Source organism: Schistocerca gregaria, chromosome 4 (genome assembly GCF_023897955.1).
Source record: "Schistocerca gregaria isolate iqSchGreg1 chromosome 4, iqSchGreg1.2, whole genome shotgun sequence".
NCBI classification, from domain to species: Eukaryota; Metazoa; Arthropoda; class Insecta; order Orthoptera; family Acrididae; genus Schistocerca; species Schistocerca gregaria.
In genome coordinates, this window is record NC_064923.1 from 303,910,117 (window position 1) to 303,936,403 (window position 26,287).

A 26,287-nucleotide genomic window follows, 5' to 3' on the forward strand; every position below is an offset into this window, starting at 1 on the left:
AATCAGCATAAAGGTTGCTCTTTATCTCCTCATCTGTGTCCTCCGATGGTGCATGACAGTTAACAATGCACAATGCAAATCTTGTATGGTGATGCCTTCAGAATCATTGCACAAATGCGATCATTTATTGGGATCCATTTACTAACCACTGAGAACACCTTGTTGTGAACAGCAAATCCCACTCTAGAGGTCCAATCTGGCTGTTGAATAGACATTTGTGATTCCTTGGGGGATTCTTGTTTGTTGTATAGCTGCTACAAGACATTTATAGTTACTTAGTCCTGTGGCCAATTGCTTCATTCCTCCTGTCATGATTGATCTAATACTCCCCAAGTTCCAATTCACAAACCAAGCATCCCATTAATCAATCCATTGTCATCAACATTTTGATCAGTCCAGTACTTTCTTTTCCCTTTTTCTTTGATCCCATAATTTAAGGCTGGTAGGTTATTGGCCTTGCAAGCCTGAGCTCAGTGATGGGCAGCCATCCACGGTTCTGAGCCACCCAGTTTGTGACCAGAGTAGCTTTCTTCTAGGTGAGTTGCCTTCACCACTTCTCAAAGAGTCCCACCTACTCTTGGTGTCCTATGCCGTTGTCCATCATTGGATCTTCCACCTTGAGGGGTGATTTCTCAACCCAAGGACATAGGCTATCTTAATGCCCTAAGCCCTACCCGCTCATCCGCCCTACAAGGAGGCCGTTGGCATGGAAGATGGGGACTCCTTACTCCGTGAGTCATTCGGTTTCCAGAGCCTTGCCAGTATACAGCAGGGTGCACCACGTGCAGATGAAGATGGCTTTTGGTTGAGAATTTCTCACCACTTACATCCCTGTATTAAATTAAATAAACCACAAATGAAGCATTGAAGGAGAACTAACTTTCACATAATGATATTTTTCAGTTTTCAGGAACAAGCACTGAAATGCTTTGTTTGAAATGCGAAATAAATAGTTCAAATTGTTACATACATAAGAAGCCAGTTACTAGCTAATAAAATGTTATTGTCAGCTTTATCGTTTGCTTATATATATGTGAAAGAAACTTCCACATGGGAAAAATATATTAAAAACAAAGATTCCAAGACTTACCAAGCGGGAAAGCGCCGGCAGACAGGCACAATGAACAAAACACACACACAGAATTACTAGCTTTCGCAACTGTTGGTTGCTTCTTCAGGAAAGAGGGAAGCAGAGGGAAAGACGAAAGGATGTGGGTTTTAATGGAGAGGGTAAGGAGTCATTCCAATCCCGGGAGCAGAAAGACTTCCCTTAGGGGGAAAAAAGGACAGGTGTACATGGGCGCGCGCGCGCGCGCGCGCACACACACACACACACACACACACACACACACACACACACGCACAAACACAGACACCTGGCCTTTAAATATGTCTGCTTGTGTCTGTGTATGTATGTATGTATGTATGTATGGATGGATGTGTGTGTGTGTGGGGGGGGGGGGGGAGGGGGGGGGGGGCTCGCACGCGTGTATGTACCTATCCTTTTTTCCCCCTAAGGTAAGTCTTTCCGCTCCCGGGATTGGAATGACTCCTTACCCTCTCCCTTAAAACCCACATCCTTTCATCTTTCCTTTTCCTTCCCTCTTTCCTGACGAAGCAGCCGCCGGTTGCGAAAGCTCAAATTCTGTGTGTGTGTTTTATTCATTGTGCCTATCTACCGGCGCTTTCCCGCTTGGTAAGTCTTGGAATCTTTGTTTTTGAATATTATAATAGATAAATATGATTAAATTCATATTCACAAAAATTCTGACCTGATGAGATTCGCACCTACAACCTCTTGCTTGTGAAGCAGTTATCCTATCCATTATACATGCAACCATTTTACGTAACTCAACTTTTTTAGCACTATAGAGTGTCACAAAATTCTGATTCCCCCCGTCAATTACTCACAAACAAGGACCCACCAGGGTGAATGGCTGCAGTGTGCGATACGTGATTTTAACCTACATCACCATATAAATAGTTTTAAAAAGTCTGATCACACCTCTGGGTACCACTTCTTGTAAGCTGGAATGTTAACTGTTACCCAAGAGTTGATTATCAGCAGGGTAAGTTGCCATGCTAGATTTTTGTATTTGGCTTAGAATACAATTTGATGCTGCAACAGAATCGACTGGCCATGTACTTCGCGACTCTGCACTGAGGGTACCACAGCTCTTGGCAGCACATGTGCTGCTACATGTCTACATTAACCATATGGATGGACATCCCTGTGTCCAACTGGAAATATGCCGTTGTTCAATTAATTTCCAGCTGCAACATTAACTTTTACATCCTGTTTGTTGTCGCTACAGACAATGTCAATATGTCGTGCAACGTGCTGACAGACATCGCATACCGGCTGAGACAGACACTTGCTACACACCCCAGTTTGTTGCATACAAAACATGTGACATCACAGAAAGGACAGTGACAGCTTTGATGCTGTGGGTCTTAATCTGGACACAGTTCAATGGCACGGGGTTTGCTGGGAACCTTTGACAGCGATCGTGAGGAAACTCTTGTATGAGCTTACACTTGCTGTGGTATACACCGGTGTCAAACAGAACTCACTCCCGCCCCATGTCTACCAATAATGAGTGTTTCGAATTCCTAAGTACTGCAGTAACTACTGAATTCTGAGTCAGCGTATGAACACTTGCTTGGTAAATCAGATGATGACATTGATTTGATGTCGTCAGTTGATTGTAGACACAATGGGGACTATTGTCACCACCGCCACCACCACCACCACCACCACCACCACCACCACCACTACTACTACTACTACTAAGAAAGTTGACACCAGAATTTATGGTGAATCATAGCCTGTGCTAATGTTGTTACTTCACGGGATTTGGGAATTTTCAGCACATTCCTCAGATTTGGATCAGATGATGCTAAATCCATCACACTAACTTCTGTGTCAGGCACAAGCTATATAATGATATCGTGGATTAGTGAGTCCACATATGATCACTACTGTTTGCAGGAAAAATCACACTAAGTCTTGCAGGTCAGCAGTCCATGCTTCATAGGATTGCTTAATGAGCATAGGATTGCTTAATGAGCCTAGCTGCAACAACGTGGGTTTATTGACCTTCATAGTCAGTCAGCAAACCCCATCAGAAAAGTGCCAACTATTTGGCTCCAATAGTGGTCTGCACCAGTTCGTATAATCTGTTATTAGAAAACAATAAGACCACACACACATTCTCCACCAGTTATTTGACATGCCATGCAATGAAGAACAAATCAATATAAGTAGACTTCCCAACTCTCATGTGCCTCATCAAAGCAAGTGAATGGCAAAGGGGAAGGTGATGAACCTGCATCTTCTGGCTGTTGGTTTTGCAGTAGTTGTAATAGCAATTTCTGCTGTTGCTGTTAAAATTCCCACTGCTGTTCATGCTGCTGCTCGAATTTCTACCATTTTTCTTGCTGCTGCTGCTGTTGCTGTAGCAGTCGTCGTTACTGTTGTAGCTGCAACTGCTGCCACATCATAAGAACCTCTGGATCCATACTCCACATTGGAATAGTTTGTGGTGAGAAAGTCCTCAGGTATACTCTTTTATCCAACTCTGCATAAGTAGAATACAGTTCCATCACCATTCACACAGGCATTAATTAACACCAGAGACTGATGCAACAAGCAATTGGTTCCTGTGGTTGATAATGGTGGAGTTCACAAAGTGAACAGCTAGCCAATAACGAAGTCCAGAGTTTAATGAAATCATCGTTAAGTGCGTACCAACAGCCCAGAAAGCAACTGAAATTAAAAATACAAACAGGTGAAGTCAATAACTGCACTCTTAATAGCATGTATTGAAGCCTTCACAGAATAAAAGTTGATAGCCACCACTTGATAATACACCTGCAGCTGTGACAGAAACCCCCCCCCCCCTCCCCCCCCCCCCCCTCTCTCTCTCTCTCTCTCTCTCTCTCTCTCTCTCTCTCTCTCTCTCTCTCTCTCTCTCTATCTCAATCTCAATTAACAGTTAACCACGGTTAAGTCGATATATAATCCTGTTCAGCGCAATATTCTGGTGCACCAACATCGATCTACGTTAAACGAGAGAATCGACCGCGGTTATATTTAACCGGAGCTCTTTCCCGGTTTTCTCGACATAACCGCGGTTTTAGAAGCATACGCTCTTAAGACGGGGGTGCGTTTTGATGTTATGGATGGCATTGAGGAAGATTTGTTATACCTTGACCATTTAAATCGTGACCGAAATCGTGTTGGAGTGATTGTGGAAAGGGGAAACCCTTTTGAAGATTATGGTGACAGGAAGTTTGAAGAGCGATTTCGTCTGTCAAAAGAAACAATGTGGTGGTTATTAAATCAAATTAATGATAGGTTAGAATTTCCTACTGATTGGAATAACCCGGTTTCTCCGATAAACAGACTTTTGATTACTTTAAGGGCATATGCAACAGGTGCATTCAACATTCTTATTGGGGACAACAGTAATGTACATCGTACAACAGCACAACGAATCGTCAGTGATGTATCAGACATCATAGCATCAATGTCTCCTTGCTTTTACAAAATTTACTACAAGAGAAGTAGTGCGCTCTGTGATGTATGGTTTTAGCCAATTGGACCAATTTCCTGGCATTCTTGGTACCTTGGATTGTACCCATATAAGAATTCAGTCTCCTGGAGGACATAATGCAGAACTTTTCCGCAATAGGAAATCATATTTTTCCTTTAACTGTCAAACCATTAGTGATCACAATTTGTTAATAAGAGATATTGTCGCTCGATGGCCGAGCTCTGTGCACGACAGTACCATATTTCTCTACTGTGCTCGCAGAGCTCAATTTGAAAACGGAGAAATACCACAAGGTCACTTATTGGGAGATAGTGGTTATGCCTGTAGATCCTATTTGTTAACTCTACTTTTAAATCCGCAAAATGAAGCAGAGCATTGATATAATAGGTCTCATATTAAAACTAGAAACACTGTTGAGAGAAAATATGATATGTGGAAGAGAAGACTTCCCATATTATCTGTAGGAATAAGATGTAATCCACCAAAAGCAATGTCAATAATTGTGGATAGTGCTGTCTTGCATAAAATTGCGAGTAGTACAAGCAGTAAAGAACCACCAGACGATCCAGAAATTTCTTGACTTTTAAATCAGTTACGTGATGAGAGAGGCCCCAACATTGAAGATAACCCACCTGTGCTACCTGGATAGCAGATGTATCGTGATGATACATTACCCGGAAGAACAGTTCGCCGTGCTATAATTAATGAATATTTCCAATAAGCTAACATAAATTCAGACATTGTTCGTAATGAAAAATTATGATTATAGTTATGGGATTTCGCCGTATTTTCGTTTTTTTAGATTATTTCAGTATGCAATCTATTTTGTTTCTGCTGTCTAGCAAACATAAAAGTACTCACTGAACTGGGTGTGTGATGCGAAATTTGAGGTTTTGGCATGCCAGGGACAGGATGTGCCGCCTACAGACAATTACCCAGCTGCTGCTTTTCTGAGATTTTTTTTTAGTGTGGAACTGTTGATAATTCATTATTAAAGATATATTTCTTGCATCACATTGGTTGTGAAATCAATGCAGTACTCTGTTATTTATATACATGTTCAGTTTCTGGGTATGTACTTAAATTTGAGAACAAATGACTCCATTACATTTAGAGAGTGTGAAAGTAAAAGCGAGTGAAATAAAATATAATGGATATTTCTGTATTATGTTCACTATAGATCCTAAACATCTCTTAAATTTTCTACTGTAACAACAAATATGTGAATGTCCAACAGTTTTGCAATATTAAAAGAGCACATTCTTTATTATTAGAACCTTTCAGTTTAGAGATTATTTTACTGCACTTCTGCTCAGTATTAATGCAGTCTTATCACCTAGATTAGCTTAAACATGTGAACATGCAGTAAACACATAGGCACAAAATAAATAATCATTTGTGTAATAACATAAAATGTCAGCTTGGGATTGTTTGTTACATTGTTTCCATATTAATCACTACTCTTTGTTTACAATATGATTTTCTTCAAACATAAGTGTGTGTGGCTATAAGGTTGTGCAAAGAATTGAATTACGTTGTTGATTCTAGTCAGTCATGCCCGAAGCAGCACTTTACACAATATTATGTACAACTGTATGGTATTTAAAAAAAAATACATCAAATTGAAGACAAATTTATGTTTAGAAATTGCCACCAAAAACAAGTTCTCATTGCTACAAAAGGCAATGGAATTTTGTCAGCAATGCCTAATACTTTGGGGATCAGTGTAAGAGCAATAATTAGTTAAGGAGTGTGATACTTCGGAAGATATGAAAGCAGAACCGTAATGCTGTGGGTTAACGGTACGAAGTGTCATACTTTAAGTTATTACTGAGGAAAACTCACTCTGTCACTGATATTGATGCAGTTTTTCCACATATTTAATGCTCACCTTTACACAAGGGAATTCCTTGTAATTGCATAGTGCCACAGAAAAATGCCTCACTACAAATTCAGTTGTGCAGAGTATTGCTAAGAAAGCCACACATGCTATAAGTACTATTGCAGAAATCAGTGACCCATCATAGGAATGCATTACTGAAAATATCTTGCTACAAATTTTGTTGTGATAAAAGTTATGGACTGACATTATAAACATTAACAGGTGCAGAGTATTGCTAGAAAGGCCACACAATGCTAATCTCACTTCTGTCCATATTAGCAATGTATTACTTAATAATGCCTCTCTACAAATACTGTTATGATAAATGTTATAGGTTTCCACCACACACATTACCAAATGATGTGTCTAGGAAAGCCACATATGCTATGCTTACTTTTGCAGAAAAGAGAATCCACCACAGCAATGTATTTCTCAAAATGCCACACTTCAAATTGTATTGCCATAAAAGATATAGGTTCCCATTATAAACATTACCAGGTGCAGCGCATTGCTATGAAAATGGCATTCACAAAGCTATGATTTGGAGCACTTTCCCTCATAATTTAATACGTTAGGATATTTCTGGTACAAATAATGCAAAACATGATAACATTGGGCCTCATGTATATAACTGTTGCAGCACATATGTTCATTCCAAAGTTAGAGTAACAAGGATGCTTTATTACTATTATTTTGTTTCATTAACAGTCTGCCTCATTGTTAAGTCATTTAAGTAGAAATTGGCACCTGACGTTATGGCTGCAGGCCTGCAACTGATATGTAGCTTACTTGTGTAAACTGCAGTGTTGCTAATCTGTTTTTATATATGAAGTAATTCTAATTTTAAGCTGTAAGCAGATATTAGACAGACAACAACTAGGATAGTAGCAGTATCACTAACAGTACAAATACAGAGAAACAGTTCGAACTGTGAGACAACTTTAATACATTAGATAGAATACAACACAGCACAAAAAATTACAAAAATTCACTGTCACAGGAAAAAAGGTCATGTGTCACTGCCATTTTTCTTCTTCCAGTATTTTAGTTTTTCTTTCAGGGCCAGAATCTTTAAATTTTTAATCCTCAGCTCCTTCTTGTGCTCTGCCTTCATCATGTGTAATTGGGCCTCCAGTAGTCCCACTCTCTTCTTGCACACATTTTCGATTACTGTTCCCAGAACTGATGGCCTTGGTTTTGCAGGCATCCTGCGACGATGCCATCTATTTTTCGGCGTGCAAATGTTTTCATTGGGTTGATCAGGAGACTGTGAAACGGATTGCAACTGGGTGACATTCACCAGAACATTCTTTGGTGTCTCTTTACTTAGTATTACGACAGGTGTGTGGGAAGTGCTAGGTTGTGTGCACTCTGCTAACTCGACAACTGAAGCAGGCAGTGTGTTCTCACTGCACTGCACTCCATGTTGACGACATCCACAATCATGCTAAACTGTGCATCAGAATCGTATGCATTTGTTAACAGTTTCAATGAGGAACCAACAATTTCTAATAGTTTAGCCCAATCATGGATCTTGGTTTTTTGGGTAGGCTTCTCCCCACCTGTTTTATAGACTTCCACTTTTTCTTCTACAAGGTCTTTTCGAAGTCTTCTTTTCATGTTTTCATAACAGGTTTTCAGCCTGTCACAGGATCTTTTTGTCACACCTGAAATTAAATAAATGTTGTAGTTTGTAGTACCATAAACTCATTCTTATATTATTTACATACATAAGTCCATTTTGCATTCTGAGGCTCTTAACTTATAACTGCAATAAAAATCTAAGGTCTGTATATGGCTTTTCTTTACATATCAGTTCATTAAAAAGAAAGTGGTATAGGCATATATGAAGAATATGGCACATGGCTAAGTGAGAAGCGTATGTTCACAATTTTCAACAATAAGCTTCCGTTAGTCACATAATATTTAGTTAACAGTAGCATGGCATTGGATTTTAAATTTATAACTAACAAAAGAATTCCAACTGTAAATGTACATAGTCCTATCACGTATTTCAGTGGTATGCCAATAACACTTTCAAATTTCAAACTAAAAACCAGTGTGTGCCGTATCCTATGCTTACGATGAACCTAGAAAAGTTATTCATTTATGAGTAAACTTACCAGGAGTAGAATTAAATTGCGCCTCCACATGGCTCCACGTTGCCTGTTTTTCTTTTAAGATGCAGCCATCGGTTTTCTTATTTTCAAGAACGGATGCATTTGCACCCACCAGTCCAAGAAGTACATCTATCTCGTACTTCGAGAAATTCGGTGTTCTTCTTTTATTCTCCATTATTCTCCAAAAAAGAAACCAACAGATCAGAAATAGGTACCGAGGTTCGTACACATACTTCTGCTTGTCGACGGAAAAAACAGCAAAGATAGAATGTGGACCAGCGATTATCTGTGCAATTTCATGTTTACTAACATCTTTGCGTTGCTAGGGCACGTGCCATTGCAATGTAGAAAGTTTACCGCGATCAAATGCACAGTTGGCTGACGACGGTTTGCTGACCAGTGATTAACGTTCGTGCACTGCAGAAACATTTTAAACGCGATTTACTTTTAATCATGATCGCGGGACCTTGGTTATTATGCTTTTTGACCGGGGTTGGTGCACTCTGCCATAAGGATGTAAATACCTTTTTTTACAAATGAAAGGAAGACATTTCTGTGTAGCAAGTGTAATAAAATTTAAGATTCCCTGTGCAGTTAGTATCGACCATTCATCTCAGAGACTCAAAATGTTGAGTATAAACAACAAATTTCAACGGGATTGTTCAATGTACAATAGATAATGTTTGTTGCAAAGTTGTGAGGAATGAGAAACACATGCTGTTGTTCAGTAGCCATATGAGTTGGTCTAAAGAAAAAAGGAGAGCTTCATAACTAGGGACAAATGTAACCAAACGCTCTTTTGCAAAAAAAAAAAGAAAAAAAAAAGCTAAAATTAGCATAAGAAGAGTCGTGCATGAAGCCTTCAATTAATATGAAAGTTAAGTTCCAGTCTAGCAAAAATGAAATCAGTAAATGGGTTTGAGTCAAATGTCCAGACACTAAGGGACCATAATAGCATTGAAACAGAGGATGATGGAGAGGGCAATATATCAAATTCCTTTTTCCAAAATTGTTTCATGGAGTAAGATTGTACTGAGATTCCTCTTTGTTACGTGAACACCAAAATGACATACATGGAAATGTATGCAAGATAGAGAATCACAAAAAATTGTCAGACAGAGGAAATGTGATTGGTTTTGATGACACACGCACGCACCTGTATGCCCATATTGCTGATATTTATCTGTTCAAGAATTTTTGAACCTGTTTTATGCGTGTGTATAGTAATCTTTGTAGCAACCAATAATCTCTTCTGTAGAAATCAGCACAGATTCCATAAACAACAATTGTGCGTGACCTAGTTGTCTGAGATTCAGAAGGCAATGGATACCGACACCCAGGCAGTGATGCTGTCTTCCTGACTTCCAGAAGTTGTTTGATTGTTTTGCATTGTCACCTAACAAACAAAACACCAATCTGTAGAATATTAGACCACCTTTGTTGCTGGATGAGAAAGTTCCTAGCAAATACAACACAACGTTTCATACTTAATGCAGTAAAATTTTCAGGTATGAAGGTAACTTTAGATGTATCCCATAGGAAAACATGACAATTACTCATCACATTACATGTAAATGATGCAGTAAGTAGTGTATGAAGCTGCATAAGGCTGTCGATAAATAATGCTGTTGTATATAAACAAACCGTAACAGTACAGAAATATAGTTAAGCACAGGAAGACCTGTGGAGGATTGACACTTGGGGCAACAATTGGTAGCTGACCCTTAAAACAAACAAATGTAATGTTTTGTGAATATATTGGTAGGAAGACCCATTACTGTATGTATACATGATGTGAAATAATGCATATAGAGCAGTTAAAGTGGAATGATTTACAAGCTCATTGCCCCTCTGACTGTGCAAGATACTGTTGTATTTTTGCCAAGGCTGAAAACTCCCCTTTGCATGACAAGTTGTATGTGCTTACTGAGTCATGGGTACAGGCACTCATGGCAGTGACTACTATACAAAGAAAGTTGTTTGCTCTGGTAGAGTGGCAACCATGGGGAGAGACTCTGGTCTGAGTGGGTGGGACTATTGCAGATGGTCTTAATGATGGCTGGAAGAGAATCCTACTCAGTTGCCACCGTGCTGTTGAGGGATATATTCTTCTATGCCTACTCGGCTGACTAATGCTCCCACAAAGCACAATTCGGCCAATGTTTGGAGACACAGGGTATGAGCAACAGAATTATTTGATCGTATTCCCTTCCAGATGCACACCCCAGTTCCGCCATACAAACAACAGATAAATCTCCACAATGAGAATAACAATAAAAAGAGAAATCAGATAAAAAAAATTGTGAAGGTGAATTCAGTGGCACAAGCTGCCACATTACCCCTCCCCATGTTCTTCCATACACTGGTGTTGAAATGGTGTTAAAATTATGCATGGTGATGTAGTTATCATACCACTCATTGTGCAAACAGAAGACAAAATATGAAAGAAAGAAAGAGAATGCATCCTATTAGTAATTTAAAGCTCTTTGAGAGGTCCCCCCCCCCCTTCCCCCATGAACCATGGACCTTGCCGTTGGTGGGGAGCCTTACGTGCCTCAGCGATACCGATTATCGTACAGTCACAATGGAGGGGTATCTGTTGAGAGGCCAGAAAAACGCGTGGTTCCTGAAGAGGGGCAGCAGCCTTTTCAGTAGATGCAGGGGCAACAGTCTGGATGATTGACTGATCTGGCCTTGTAACAATAACCAAAACGGCCTTGCTGTGCTGGTACTGTGAACGGCTGAAAGCAAGGGGAAACTACGGCTGTAATTTTTCCCGAGGGCATGCAGCTTTACTGTATGATTAAATGATGATGGCGTCCTCTTGGGTAAAATATTCCGGAGGTAAAATAGTCCCCCATTCGGATCTCCAGGCAGGAACTACTCAAGAGGATGTCGTTATCAGGAGAAAGAAATCTGGCATTCACGGATCGGAGCGTGGAATGTCAGATCCCTTAATCGGGCAGGTAGGTTAGAAAATTTAAAAAGGGAAATGGATAGGTTAAAGTTAGATATAGTGGGAATTAGTGAAGTTCGGTGGCAGGAGGAACAAGACTTCTGGTCAGGTGAATACAGGGTTATAAACACAAAATCAAATAGGGGTAATGTAGGAGTAGGTTTAATAATGAATAGAAAAATAGGAATGCGGGTAAGCTACTACAAACAGCATAGTGAACACATTATTGTGGTCAAGATAGATACGAAGCCCACACCTACTATAGTAGTACAAGTTTATATGCCAACTAGCTCTGCAGATGATGAAGAAATTGATGAAATGTATGATGAAATAAAAGAAATTAATCAGATAGTGAAGGGAGACGAAAATTTAATAGTCATGGGTGACTGGAATTCGATAGTAGGAAAAGGGAGAGAAGGAAACGTAGTAGGTGAATATGGATTGGGGCTAAGAAATGAAAGAGGAAGGCGCCTGGTAGAATTTTGCACAGAGCACAACTTAATCATAGGTAACACTTGGTTCAAGAATCATAAAAGAAGGCTGTATACATGGAAGAAGCCTGGAGATACTGACAGGTTTCAGACAGATTAGGAGATGGGACCTGGATAAACTAAAAGAACCAGAGGTTGTACGGAGTTTCAGGGAGAGCATAAGGGAACAATTGGCAGGAATGGGGGAAAGAAATACGGTAGAAGAAGAATGGGTAGCTTTGAGGGATGAAGTAGTGAAGGCAGCAGAGGATCAAGTAGGTAAAAAGACGAAGGCTAGTTGAAATCCTTGGGTAACAGAAGAAATATTGAATTTAATTGATGAAAGGAGAAAATATAAAAATGCAGTAAATGAAGCAGGCAAAAAGGAATACAAACGTCTCAAAAATGAGATCGACAGGAAATGCAAAATGGCTAAGCAGGGATGGCTAGAGGACAAATGTAAGGATGTAGAAGCTTATCTCACTAGGGGTAAGATAGATACTGCCTACAGGAAAATTAAGGAGACCTTTGGAGAAAAGAGAACCACTTGTATGAATATCAAGAACTCGGATGGCAACCCAGTTCTAAGCAAAGAAGGGAAGGCAGAAAGGTGGAAGGAGTATATAGAGAGTTTATACAAGGGCGATGTACTTGAGGACAATATTATGGAAATGGAAGAGGATATAGATGAAGACGAAATGGGAGATTAGATGCTGCGTGAAGAGTTCGACAGAGCACTGAAAGACCTGAGTCGAAACAAGGTCCCGGGAGTAGACAACATTCCATTAGAGCTACTGACGGCCTTGGGAGAGCCAGGCCCTACAAAACTGTGCCATCTGATGAGCAAGATGTATGAAACAGGCGAAATACGCTCAGACTTCAAGAAGAATATAAGAATTCCAATCCCAAAGAAAGCAGGTGTTGACAGATGCGAAAATTACCGAACCATCAGTTTAATAAGCCACAGCTGCAAAATACTAACACAAATTCTTTACAGACGAATGGAAAAACTAGTAGAAGCCGATCTCGGGGGAAGATCAGTGTGGATTCCGTAGAAATACTGGAACACGTGAGGCAAAACTGACCTTACGCCTTATCTTAGAAGAAAGATTAAGGAAATGCAAACCTACGTTTCTAGCATTTGTAGACTTAGAGAAAGCTTTTGACAATGTTGACTGGAATACTCTATTTCAAATTGTAAAGGTGTCAGGGATAAAATACAGGAAGCGAAAGGCTATTTACAATTTGTACAGAAACCAGATGGCAGTTATAAGAGTCGAGGCGCATGAAAGGGAAGCAGTGGTTGGGAAGGGATAAGAGTCGAGGCGCATGAAAGGGAAGCAGTGGTTGGGAAGGGAGTGAGACAAAGTTGTAGCCTCTCCTCTTATTCAATCTGTATATCGAGCAAGCAATGAAGGAAACAAAAGAAAAATTCGGAGTAGGTATTAAAGTCCTTGGGGAAGAAATAAAAACGTTGAGGTTCGTCGATGACATTGTAATTCTGTCAGATACAGCAAAGGACTTGGAAGAACAGTTGAACGGAATGGACAGTGTCTTGAAAGGATGATATAAGATGAACATCAACAAAAGCAAAACGAGGATAACGGAATGTAGTCGAATTAAGTCAGGTGATGCTGAGGGAATTAGATTAGGAAATGAGACACTTAAAGTAGTGAAGGAGTTTTGCTATTTGGGGAGCAAAATAACTGATAATGGTCGAAGTAGAGAGGATATAAAATGTAGACTGGCAATGGCAAGGAAAGCATATCTGAAGAACAGAAATTTGTTAACATCGAGTATAGGTTTAAGTGTGAGGTAGTCATTTCTGAAAGTATTTGTGTGGAGTGTAGCCATGTATGGAAGTGAAACATGGACGATAAATAGTTTGGACAAGAAAAGAATGGAAGCTTTCGAAATGTGGTGCTATGGAAGAATGCTGAAGATTAGATGGGTAGATCACGTAACTAATGAGGAAGTATTGAATAGGATTGTGAAGAAGAGAAGTTTGTGGCACAACCTGACCAGAAGAAGAGATCGGTTGGTAGGACATGTTCTGAGGCATCAAGGGATCACCAATTTAGTATTGAAGGGCAGCGTGGAGGGTAAAAATCGTAGAGGGAGACCAAGAGATGAATACATTAAGCAGATTCAGAAGGATGTAGGTTGCAGTCGGTACTGTGAGATGAAGAAGCTTGCACAGGATAGAGTAGCATGGAGAGCTGCATCAAACCAGTCTCAGGACTGAAGACCACAACAACAACAACAACAACGAGAGGTCTCTAAGCTTGGATTATTGCACTTGAATTAATGGTATTATGGAGCTCTGTGTCGGCAACAAATTGCAACATTTAGAGCAATGCTCAACAAGAAAAATAGTTAGGCACTGAATCGTCTATGCTTTTCTTCATTAGAGGTCAAGATTTTAAAATAGTTAACAGCAAAACTCACGTCTTCAACAACTTCAATGAATTGTGCTATATCGCTGAGATATTTTCCCAGGTACTCGGCACTTTTAAACCATGAGTTCCACCTGGTGATGACAGGAATAGGGAAAAATTGAGCTTTTGTGTGTTCACTTTCATATTTTTTATTTAAGAATTAAATAATGCATGCTTTTCTTTTGGGTATTAAAGGAGATGTGTTTTGCCTGCGCAACACAATCACCAAGTCCCACAGCCCACACAGTGCCCACCAAATTTAATTTATGAACCTAGCACTGTGTTTATAGTAACACTTCTGGAACTAAATCTGGAATTGTGTCTGGAATTGTATAACAGACTGAATCTGAAGTTATAGAAACTATTTTTCAGTACTGAATTTAAAGTTTCTGAATTACACTTATAATTGCTTGTGAAATTTCTGTGGCATTTGAATTTTCAGTATCTTTCACTCGCCCAGAAAACAATTTCTGAATTGTTCCATCACCACAACTAAGTACCTTTATCAGAACCACAAACACACACTGCTCTTTTTTGGCCATCATTTCATCACAAAGAACTGAAACTCTCATCTTTAACAGCTTCTTTTGATCTTTCCTTCCCTTCTATGATGATTCGAGGCACAGAACCTACCCACAGTCTTCCAGCTGAAAACAAGTTTCCAGCACCTTAAAAATGTCAATAGACATGATATTAGAGTGCTATTTAACACCATTTAAGGAATTAAATTATTAATTTCCGTGTCTTTGAAATGAATAATGTACCCAGCATTAATTACCTAAGCCTAAATATCATTGAACTGAAAAAGGAGCATAACCATATGGTTACTAATTTTCCATGGGGTACTGAAACCTGTTTGAAATGCAACTGCCTATGTTCAGTTGTCATTTGTGCCGCACACATTGCGGCTGCGATTGCTTTTGTGTTCAATGATTTCAGTTCACTAGTTCTCATATTTTCCCATGCTTAATATTATAATGATAATTAACATACAGTGTACAGAAAGCATATTCAATTTTATTCCAGTCCCCATGTAAATGAAGTAAGTGATATCATGAAAAAATATGGGTTTTGCTTCAATGGTGGGGCTTCTGATTGCCTACATGTGAACCATGTGGCAATCACGCACCATCGTGGCCGACTCGTGCACACATAAATAGAGGGTTGCCAGCTTAGGTACATCATCCCAAAATTTCATGCTGTAAACATTATAAAATCCTTATGCGTGACAGTTTGGTTAGGTTGAGAATGTCACTCTATTTCTACATTTTAAAATTCTTGCCGTATGTTTGTAGAACAGAAAGTCTAAATATTGCTGATTCACAAGGTCTCTGCTTCATTCTTGTCATAAAAGTAAGAAACTTTTTGAGGTGAGATGGTGGGTTCTAGGCAAGCATGAAGGAATTATTTTCCCTCTCTGAAATATTTCCTTACATAAAACCATGTCCTTCTATTTTTAATAACATCAGGAAGATTGCTGATCTGAAGCCCAGCAATGAAACCAGCACCGATATAAGTTAAACTCATATTTATTCACCTCCAAAAATGTGCAATGTTCTATTGCACAAAACTGGTATATACCTGTTCATCCATGCTCTCAGCTTTAGGTGATCAGCTTTTTCCAATGGAATGTTAGCAACAAAGAAAGCTGTAGTTGTTGATAAAATGAATTTTTCCTTTTCGGTTTTCACTCGTTTTGCCATTACACTGACGTTTGTGAGAATTGTCCTTTGAAAACTGACTTCATTAATCGTTACTGCCACCTTCTTGTTCTTCGTATGGGAAGAACTGTTATTAATATGTTTTAGGCATGTGTTAGGCATGTGTCCTTTCTGTGTCACTCAATTCACACATTGCAGTATTTGCACCTAAGTATCTTCCTAATTTTTTCATACACGTAAAATCCTTCTCATGGAAATTATTTTTCTTGAGCAAAAACTGTCACCACTATAGTGATAAACTGCAGCACAAAAACAATTTATAAAACATAAACTGAATGCACTGATGGGATGAGCAACAGTTTCAAATACACAATGCAAGGCCAGATCAAAAAATCCACTGGACAATGTTGAATGTCTTTCCGCCTTTCACAGGAAATGAAGTTAGCAGTACTTGATACAATATAAGGTACTGATATACAATGAAGTGGTGTAGAATCGATTGGCTTTGATATTTGTATTTTATTGCCATAACTCGAATTGAATTACCACCATTAACTTCAAATGATGTGATTCCATGCAGTTCTGTCGATTATTGTGCGATTTTGCGTAAAGGTAAATAGTTTCGCATTCAGACCAGAATTTGTAAAAAATTTGTGATTTCACGCTTTGTGAAAAACACATGTCTTTTCATATAATGTCCTTTTCAATAAATAGCACTCTTGCCCTTGGCCATTACACATGACAATGATCTGATAGAATCTACAGTCAGATGCTAAATCATCTATCTGTGGATTATTGACACCAAACTTTTACTAGCTTTAATCACATCTGGTGTGAGGGGTCAGTACCCAACCCAATGGAGGGAAATCATGACTGTCACATTCTTGAGTCTGGGTAAATATATGTATGAGATGGACAGTTGAAGATGCTCTCACTGACATGGATATTTTGTCTAAATTGGTCAGACAAATGGTGAACCAGCAGCTTTGTTGGTTTCTTAAGACAAGAGTCGTGTTTTCTTATTTCCATAGTGGATGTCAGATGAATTTTTGCCCTCACCAACATCTCATTATCATCTTTCTTAAAAAAAGGTCAGTGACACCTCATGCTGTTATCACATTCCTACTTCAATACAAAAATGTTGTAATCACTCAACAGAAGGGCAGAGTTATCAATGCTTGCTGTCATATTTCTGTTAATATTTCAGTACTGATAAAGTCTTTTATCTTTGGTTATTTGGTGGTACTACTGTATATGGTGTGTGTGGTCTATCTGCATGTACCATCTTTTGGTTTCCTGGTTGACAGAACACCACCCACTGAGTGTTTAAATTTGCATGCACTGTGATCTCTTGTTTCGTTTGTACCTTTTACCTCTCAAAATATCAGCAGTTGTCAAGGATGCTACCCAGTTGCATTTGTGTAAGTCATTTCAAAATTCTCTGTTGCATTGTGAAAAACTCAAATTTAATTGTCCATCTCAGTGTGTTGCAAATAGTGATCTCAGTATGAAATGGGTGTCTCAGTGTGAAATGGGTAAATTGTGACATGCCAGACAAATTATAGGGAGTATAATGTCACTTATTTTGCAAGTGAAACTTTAACTATTTTTTTCTGTACTGTTGTTATTTTCCAAGCAAGTCTCATACCAGGTTAATCAGTTGCACATAAAATTACCACAACTGTATGTCAGATTACTGGAGTAAAAAAGAAGAATAGGAGGCAGGAAGCTTAAGTCCTGGTTGTAATCTTATACTCAAATTACTAGCAAATCTTGCTTCATACCACCAAGAAAGACACCTCTGTTAACAAATTACAAGTATTTATGTTGGCCTTAACATAGTTTATACTATCTTACTTGTATTACTTTATGTAATGTGAGTAACCACCAGAACACATTAACAGTTTTCCTGTGTTTTTAATGATTGTTATTTGTTTTAGGAAGAACAACATCATAACAGCACAAAGAAAGAGTCCTGGTTCAAAGAAGATCTTAGTGGAAGAAAATTGAATACTGGTGAACCAACAGATTGGCTTGAACTAGAGCCTGTCAAACCATGTCCGTACAATGTCATGACAGCTGTTAGGCAAAAACTTTTAGCCCTTAAAGTCTCGGATGCCAATGTTGAAACAAAAACTGCAAACATTTGCACAGATCGGACATCGGCAGGTGATAAAAGTGGTATTGAAGAGAATAATAAGAGTACTCTAGATCAAAACAAAGAAGTGTGTACTTCAGGCTTCTGGGTGGAAGAGAATGCAATTGTACAAACAAATACTGTTGTCCCTGCCACAGAAAATAAGAAAAAAGTGCAGGCAGCACAACTATGTAGTTCAAAGGAGAATTCCTTATCTAATGCAGAAGGAAGATCAGGTAATAGAAAGACAAGTGGATCAGATACAAGCTATGTCTTTTCTGAAGAAGCAGGTTGGATTGAAAATGAAGAGCCAGAGCAAAAAGAAATTGGATCTTTACACCTCAGTACAGTAAATAAAACCAATATTAGACAGCATTCTAGGAACCAGGGTAAGACACGTGAATCCTCAGCCAAATCATCAATAGTAGGTAGTGATAAAGAACACTCACTGACATGCAACCTTAAAAATAACAGTGAAAGTTTATCATTACCAGATGTGCATCTTGTTAGAAAGCGTAGAAGTTCAGAAAATGAAACAGTTTCTATCCCTTCTAATTCCAAAGAGCCGTATTTATCTGGTGTGAAGGAAAGGGAGAGTTCACTGCCAACAAGCAAGGCAGATTGGATAGAAGCATCAGTACATTTGTCATCTACTCAAACATCATTTCCCTCTGAAACAAGTAATAGGACAAAGAATAATGAAAGTGAAACACATTACAAGAAAAACATAACGGAGACAAAATCAGATTGTAATGCAAAAAACAGCAACTACTCTAAGGAGACAATGTCGAGCATACACATCTCTGATGGAGGTCATGCAGAAAAGTCATCCATACAGTGCACTGGAACTCCGCCTGAAACTGAAACCAAGAAGACAGTGTCTTCTCGTTCTGGCAGTTCTGCAAATTGGAGCCGCAGCAGACACAAATTTCACAAAGTATTGGAATCAGGAAAAATGGTAATTTCTTGCTCTCATTTAGAAACACTCTTCTCGTATTTCTATTACAGATATTGACATGTGTAATAGTGTACCTTGCTTTATCTGATGTTGATCATGTGACAGTGGAATGGATATTCTTAATGTGTAAATTTCTACATTATAGAATATTATAAGAGCAATATCTTAGGACTAAGAGACAGTAATTTAGTAAGTATTGGACATTTAATAGAGGAGGCTGTTACATGAATTTTGGCCCAGATGTACATACATATTATTTGATTTTTTCATCGCAGTGACATTAGTAAAGAAGTGCAAGATTGAAACTTCCTGGCAGATTAAAGTTTTCTGCTGGACCGAGACTAGAACTTGGGACTTTTGCCTTTCGCAGGCATGTGCTCTACCAACTGAGCTACTCAAGCACGACTCACGCCCCGTCCTTACCGCTTCAATTCCCCCAGTACCTCGTGTCCTACATTCCAAACTTCACAGAAGCTCTCCTGCATGAGCACTTGCCCGCGAAAGGCAAAGGTCCCGAGTTCGAGTCTCGGTCCAGCACAGTTTTAATCTGCCAGGTAGTTTCATGTCAGTGCACACTTCGCTGCAGAGTAAATATTTCAGTCTGGTCAAGCACAAAACTGCTTTCTACAAATGTATTGATTTTTTTCATCACAGTGACATTAGTAAAAAAAGCACAAAATTGCTTTTACTAGTATTTATTTATATCAACGTCCTAATAGAGCAGTGGAAAAATGTATGTTCTCTTCCTGTAGCTTTTATTTTCCTTGGTTTTTCTGGGCAGTTATTGGGGAAACAGCATAGAAGACTATATAGAAGAATTCTATTTTCTGTCTGCCACATCCTCTAAAGACGTCATTGAGAAGTCAGGAGGTGCAGTGTGCAGGAATATAATTGCATTGATTTCTTCAAAATTGTCACTTCAGATGTATACAATTTCAGCTATATGTGTCAGTCCTGTCTAAGATATTATTGTGGAAGAGTTTAAGTCTTCATTGAGTTAATGATCATGAAAACCTACAAATATATAATGAAATTAAGCAATTCTCCATGTCTATATGGGAAAACAAATGTATTATTCTTATATAGCATAGGAAAGAAAGCACTACACATGGACACATACATGTATGAACACTCAGTATTCCATACTTTTGATCACAGTGGAATTAAAATTGTAATACTATAACATTAAAGTGTTTCACTAACTAAGAGAAACATCTTAGCGGCCCAAACATACTTCAATTTTACAAGTTTTTGACCTAGTGCACTTTAGCACATACCAAATAAATTCAGTTTGTACACACAAAGAACGTGGCTCTTTTACAGAAGTGTTTCACTGCTAAAACTACATAAATGTAGCTAACCTGCACTTTTTTATATGGATAAATGGATTAATGTCCAGGGGCAAAATTGCTAGCTTCATTAAATTTCATGTGGCCTTTCTGTATATGGTAACTTTTGTTAAACAGTGTTTCTATGCTATTGCATCAACATACTGTTTTTGCAGTTTCTGGACTATTATGAATAACAGAAAATGTTGCTGACTGTCCATCTCTGAAACAGTATTTGACATTGAGGGAAACCAACATTGGGAGAACCCCTGCATAGAGCAATTTATTAATTAATTAAAAAAAAAAAAATGCAGATCATACATCGCAGTTTTTAAAATTTATGAAGACAACATTCATCTGTATTCATTAAACTTACATGAGAAAGACAAGGTTCCAGATCCATTCCCCCCCCAGTCAATATGTTCCATTGTAAGATCTGCTACATGTTCTTTATACAAGCATTTATTCGTAATACTAATCTCAGTCCAACACATTGTTCCAGATGCCACCAGAAGCTTTGCATTTGCAATTCCAAGCAGAAATAAATCTACTAGAGTCACTTGAAGAATCTAGGCTACGACTAGCTCAAATAGAGGGGCTACATGCTCTTTCTTTAATACAGCATCAGAACTGTCCTGTAACTACACGACAAAAGGTATATTTTGGGCAGTTTAATTAACATTAAGATAATTTTTTGACTATAATGAATACACAATAATGAATAATGAACACACAATAGTGAAACTTGACTTCCACAATTGATACTTGTGATTGTTAGCAAAGTGCCTCTTCTGCAGGACATCCTTTCCTAATGCCATTTGCCATCTGTGTGCTTTAATAGTTCAGTTTCTTTTGTTTCTGCATGTAAATTTAATGTCTAATAGCCACAGTTGACACGTTTTTGTTTGTGTCGGAAAGTAAATCGATTTTGTGACATATTAAAAGTTCCTAGTCAAGGGCAAACTATTTAGTTTCACCTGAGTGCTTCGGTAGATAGGTTTTTGAATATCTGCGTATTACTAGACACAGTTCGTGCGTTTTCGTCAGGGTCTACAGTAGAGCTGCACAGCATGTGCCGATAATCCGTTTATCTGCATAGTTTGTTTTCCACGGCCTTTAATATGGACAGGGACTGCAATTGTTGTGTGCGGATGCAAGCCGAGCTGGTGACACTTCACTCTCAGCTTCAGGCTGTAATAGCTTCGGTTACACAGCTTGAGGTTGCAGTGGATGGGTACCACTGTTTTGGGCCGGCCATGGGGATCCAGTGGACGTCCAGCACGTCAGAGTTCTCGGATTGGTCCTCACCGGTGACCAACCAAGCCTGCAGCCAACTGCGGATGGTGGCTCGCGTCGGTACCAATGATGTGTGTCACTTTGAATCAGAAGAGATTCTCTCTGGTTTCAAGTGGCTAACAGAAGTGGTAAAGGCTGCCAGTCTTGCTTGCAAGATGAAAGCAAAGCTGACCAATTGCAGCATAGTCGACGGGACCGATTGCGGACCACTGGTTCAGAGCAGAGTGAAGAGTCTGAACCAGAGGCTCAGACGGTTCTGCGACTGTGTAGGCTGCAGATTCCTCGACTTGCGCCAAAGGGTGGTTGGGTTTCGGGTTCCGCTGTATAGGTCAGATGTCCACTACATGCAGGATGTGGCTACATGGGTAGCAGGCGCTGTGTGGCGTGGACCGGCTGGCTTTTTATGTTAGAGGGTCTCGGGAAATCACAAGAAGGGATTCAGTCACAAAGGGTACAGGCTGAACACAGGAAAAACGTAGATACAGGTACCATTGGTATAACAGTTGTAAATTGTCGTAGCTGTGTTGGGAAAGTACCAGAGCTCCAAGCTCTAATAGAAAGCACTGATGCTTAAATCATTATAGGCACTGAAAGCTGGCTAAAGCCGGATATAAGCTCAGTCAAAATTTTTGTGATGAACCTAACTGTGTTCCAAAAGGAAAGGCTAAACACGGCTGGCGGTGGCATGTTTGTTGTTGTCAGAAGTAGTTTAGCTCGTCACGAAATTGAAGTAGATCCTTCCTGTGAGTCAGTATCAGCAGAGGTCATTGTTGGCAACAGGAATAAAATAATAATTTGATCCTTTTACTGACTTCCCAATTAAGATGATATAGTTGCTGAAAGATTCAAAGAAAACTTGAGCCTGATTTCAAACATGTACCCAACTCATACGATAATAGTTGGTGGTGACTTTAATTTACGCTGGATATGTTGGCGAAAATAGGTGTTTAATTCCGGAGGTACGCATAAAATATCATCTGGAATTGTGCCAAACGCATTCTCTGAAAATTATTTTGAGCAGTTAGTTCATGATCCCACGTGAATAGTAAACGGTTGTGAAAACACACTTGACCTCTTAGCAACAAATAACCCTGAGTTAAAAACGAGCATCAAAACCGATTCAGGGATTAGTGAACACAGTGTTGTCATAGCGAGTATGAATATTGTAATCCCCAAATCCTCGAAAAATAAGTGAAAAATATACCTATTCAAAAAAAGCAGATAAAAATTTGCTTGACGCCTTCCTGAAAGACAATCTTTACTCATTCGAAATTAATAATATAAGTGTAGACTAGATGTGGCTTAATTTGAAAGAAATAATATCAGCAGCAAATGAGAGATTTATACCAAATAAATTGACAAACGACGTAGCTGGTCCTCCTTGGTACACAAAATGGGTTAGAACACTGTTGCAGAAACAGCGAAACAAACCTGCCAAATTTAAACAGACATAAAATCCCCAAGATTGGCGATCTTTTACAGAAGCTCGAAATTTAGTGCGAACTTCAATGCGAGATGTCTATAACAGTTTCCACAATGAAACTTTGTCTCGAAACCTGGCAGAAAATCCAAAGAGATTCTGGTCGTATGTGAAGTATGTTAACGGCAAGAAACAATGCCTTCTCTGCTCAATAGCAATGGAGATACTATCAACGACATTGCTGCCAAAGCAGAATTACTAAACACAGCCTTTCGAAACGCCTCCACAAAATAAGACGAAGTAAATATTCCAGAATTCAAATCGAGATCAGCTGCCAACATGAGTAGCGTAGAAGTAAATATCCTTGGAGTAGTGAAGCAATTTAAATCACTTAATAAAAGCAAGTCTTCTGGTCCAGACTGTATACCAATTAGGTTCCTTTCTGAGTATGCTGATGCATTATCTCCATGCTTTAACAATCATATACAACCATTCGCTTGACGAAAGATCCATACCCAAAGACTGGAAAGTTGCACAGGTTACACCAATGTTCAAGAAAGGTGGTAGGAGTAATCCACTAAATTACAGGCCCATATTATTAACGTTGATATGCAGTAGGGTTTTAGAACATATATTGTGCTCAAACAATATGAATTACCTCGAAGAAACGAATTTATTGACACACAGTCAACATGGGTTTAGAAAACATCGTTCCTGTGAAACACCACTAGCTCTTTATTCAGATGAAGTGTTGAGTGCTATTGATAAGAGATTTCAGATCGATTCCGTATTTCTGGGTTTCCGGAAGGCTTTTGACACTGTACCACACAAGCTTCTCATAGTGAAATTGCCTGCTTGAATATCATCTCAATTATGTGACTGGATTTGTGATTTCCTGTCAGAGAGGTCACAGGTCATAGTAACTGACAGAAAGTCATTAAGTAAAACAGAAGTGATTTCTAGCGTTCCCCAAGGCAGTGTTATAGGCCCTTTGCTGTTCCTTATCTATATTAACGATTTGGAGACAATCTGAGCAGCCGCCTTCGGTTGTTTGCTGATGATGCTGTCATTTATCGACTAATAAAGTCAGCAGAAGATCAAAACAAACTGCAAAACGATTTAGAATAGGTATCTGAATGCTGCGAAAAGTGACAGTTGACCCTAAATAAAGAAAAGTGTTAGGTCATGTACATGAGTGCTTAAAGGAACTCGTTAAACTTTGGTTACACGATAAACCAATCTAATCTAAAAGCCATAAATTCAACTAATTACTTAGGTATTACAATTACGAACAACTTAGATTGGAAGGAACACACAGAAAATGTTGTTGGGAAGGCGAGCCAAAGACTGCGTTTTATTGGCAGGACACTTAGAAAATGTAACAGGTCTACTAAGGAGACTGCCTACACTACGCTTGTCCGTCCTCTTTTAGAATACTGCTGCGCGGTGTGGGATACTTACAAGATAGGACTGATGGAGCACATCAAAAAAGTCTAAAGAAAGGCAGCACATTTTGTATTATTGCGAAATATGGGAGAGAGTGTCACAGAAATGATACAGGATTTGGGCTGGACATCATTAAAAGAAAGGTGTTTTCATTGCAATGAAATCTCGCAAAATTCCAATCACCAACTTTCTCCTCCAAATGCGAAAATATTTTTTTTACACTGGCCTGTATACCGAGGAATGATCACCTGGAAATTGGAGCTCGTACGGAAACCTATAGGTGTTCGTTCTTCCTGCGCACTATATGAGATTCGAATAATAGAGAATTGTGAAGGTGGTTCGATGAACCCTCTGCCAGGCACTTAAATGTGATTTTCAGAGTATCCATGTAGATGTAGATGAATTTTGATATCAGAGCTATGGTAATGGATGTGCATTACTTACCTACATCACTCCCTCTTACTTGCATTTCCTCATTGCTTCATTTCAAGGTAACTTAATTTCCAATGACTTATATCAGTTTGAAATTAACAATATTTTGAAAAGGATAGATTGTTACTCACCATAAACATGACACGTTGAATTGGAGACAATCACAACGAAAAGACTGTTACACATTTAGGTTTCAGCCAATGCCTCAGTCAAAAAAGAAAACACACACATTCACACAAGCAAGCACACTTCATGCACTAATGACCACTATTTTCAGCCAGAATGCAAGGGGGAGAGAAGGGAAGAAAGACTGGTGGGTGTGTGGGCAGAGAGTGGCACACACTGAGTATTTGGGATTTTAATTGTATGGTAGGGGTGGCCGTAAGACAAAGGGGACAGAAACTGTTGGGTGGAGGATGTAGAAACAGTAGGTTACTATAGTTTGAGGCCAGGATAATTTCGGGAGTGGAGTGTATGTTGCAAGCATAAAAGCTGGTGGTTGATGGGGGGGGGGGGGGGGGGGGGGTCCACATGGCCCGGCTTATGAAGCAGTGATTCAAATAAAGTATGTTGTGTTCAGCTGAATATTGTGCCACAGGGTGATCCACTTTGCTCTTGGCTATAGTTTGACAGTGGCTGTTCATCCCATGGACAGCCAGTAGGTAGTCACACCAAAATAAAAAGTTGTGCAGTGATTGTTAGCAGAGCTGGTCTATGACAAGGCTGCTCTCACAGGTGGCTCATCGTCTGATGGGGTAGGATAAGCCTGTGACAAGACTGGAGTAAGAAGTGCCAGGGGGGATTGGGCAGGTCTTGAACCTGGGTTGTCCACAGGGATATGATCCTTGTGATAGGCAGTGACGTAGAAACAGACTACGATGTTGTGAAGGTTAGGTGGGAGAAGGAATACTTCTTTTGGAAGACTGTGAAGAACCTTGGGTGAGATGTCCCTCCTTAAAGGGCATTATGATAGATAATTAAAGCCCTGATGAAGAATGTGATTCAGTTGTTCAAATCCTGAATGGTATTTGACATTTGGGAAGAGGGGGGGGGGGGGGAGGGGGGGTTCTCTTCTCTTTTGTAGTTGGCTCTTTGGGAGGATTGTGGGTGAGTGGGGGTGTGGCATTGTCTCCACCTATAAATTCTGCCAGAGTGATCCCATCCCAGAAGTCCAACATAACCTC

At 39.3% G+C, this 26,287-nt stretch overlaps 1 protein-coding gene across 1 annotated transcript in view; it reads left to right on the plus strand.

The window, feature by feature from the left end:
- LOC126266703 (uncharacterized) overlaps positions 1-26,287 on the plus strand; it is a 348,549-nt gene that overhangs the window by 90,192 nt on the left and 232,070 nt on the right. Inside the window, exons 11-12 of the mRNA XM_049971146.1 lie at positions 18,027-19,181; positions 21,012-21,164. Of these exons, the coding sequence (XP_049827103.1) occupies positions 18,027-19,181; positions 21,012-21,164 (1,308 nt within the window). The remainder of the gene's footprint in view (positions 1-18,026; positions 19,182-21,011; positions 21,165-26,287) is intronic.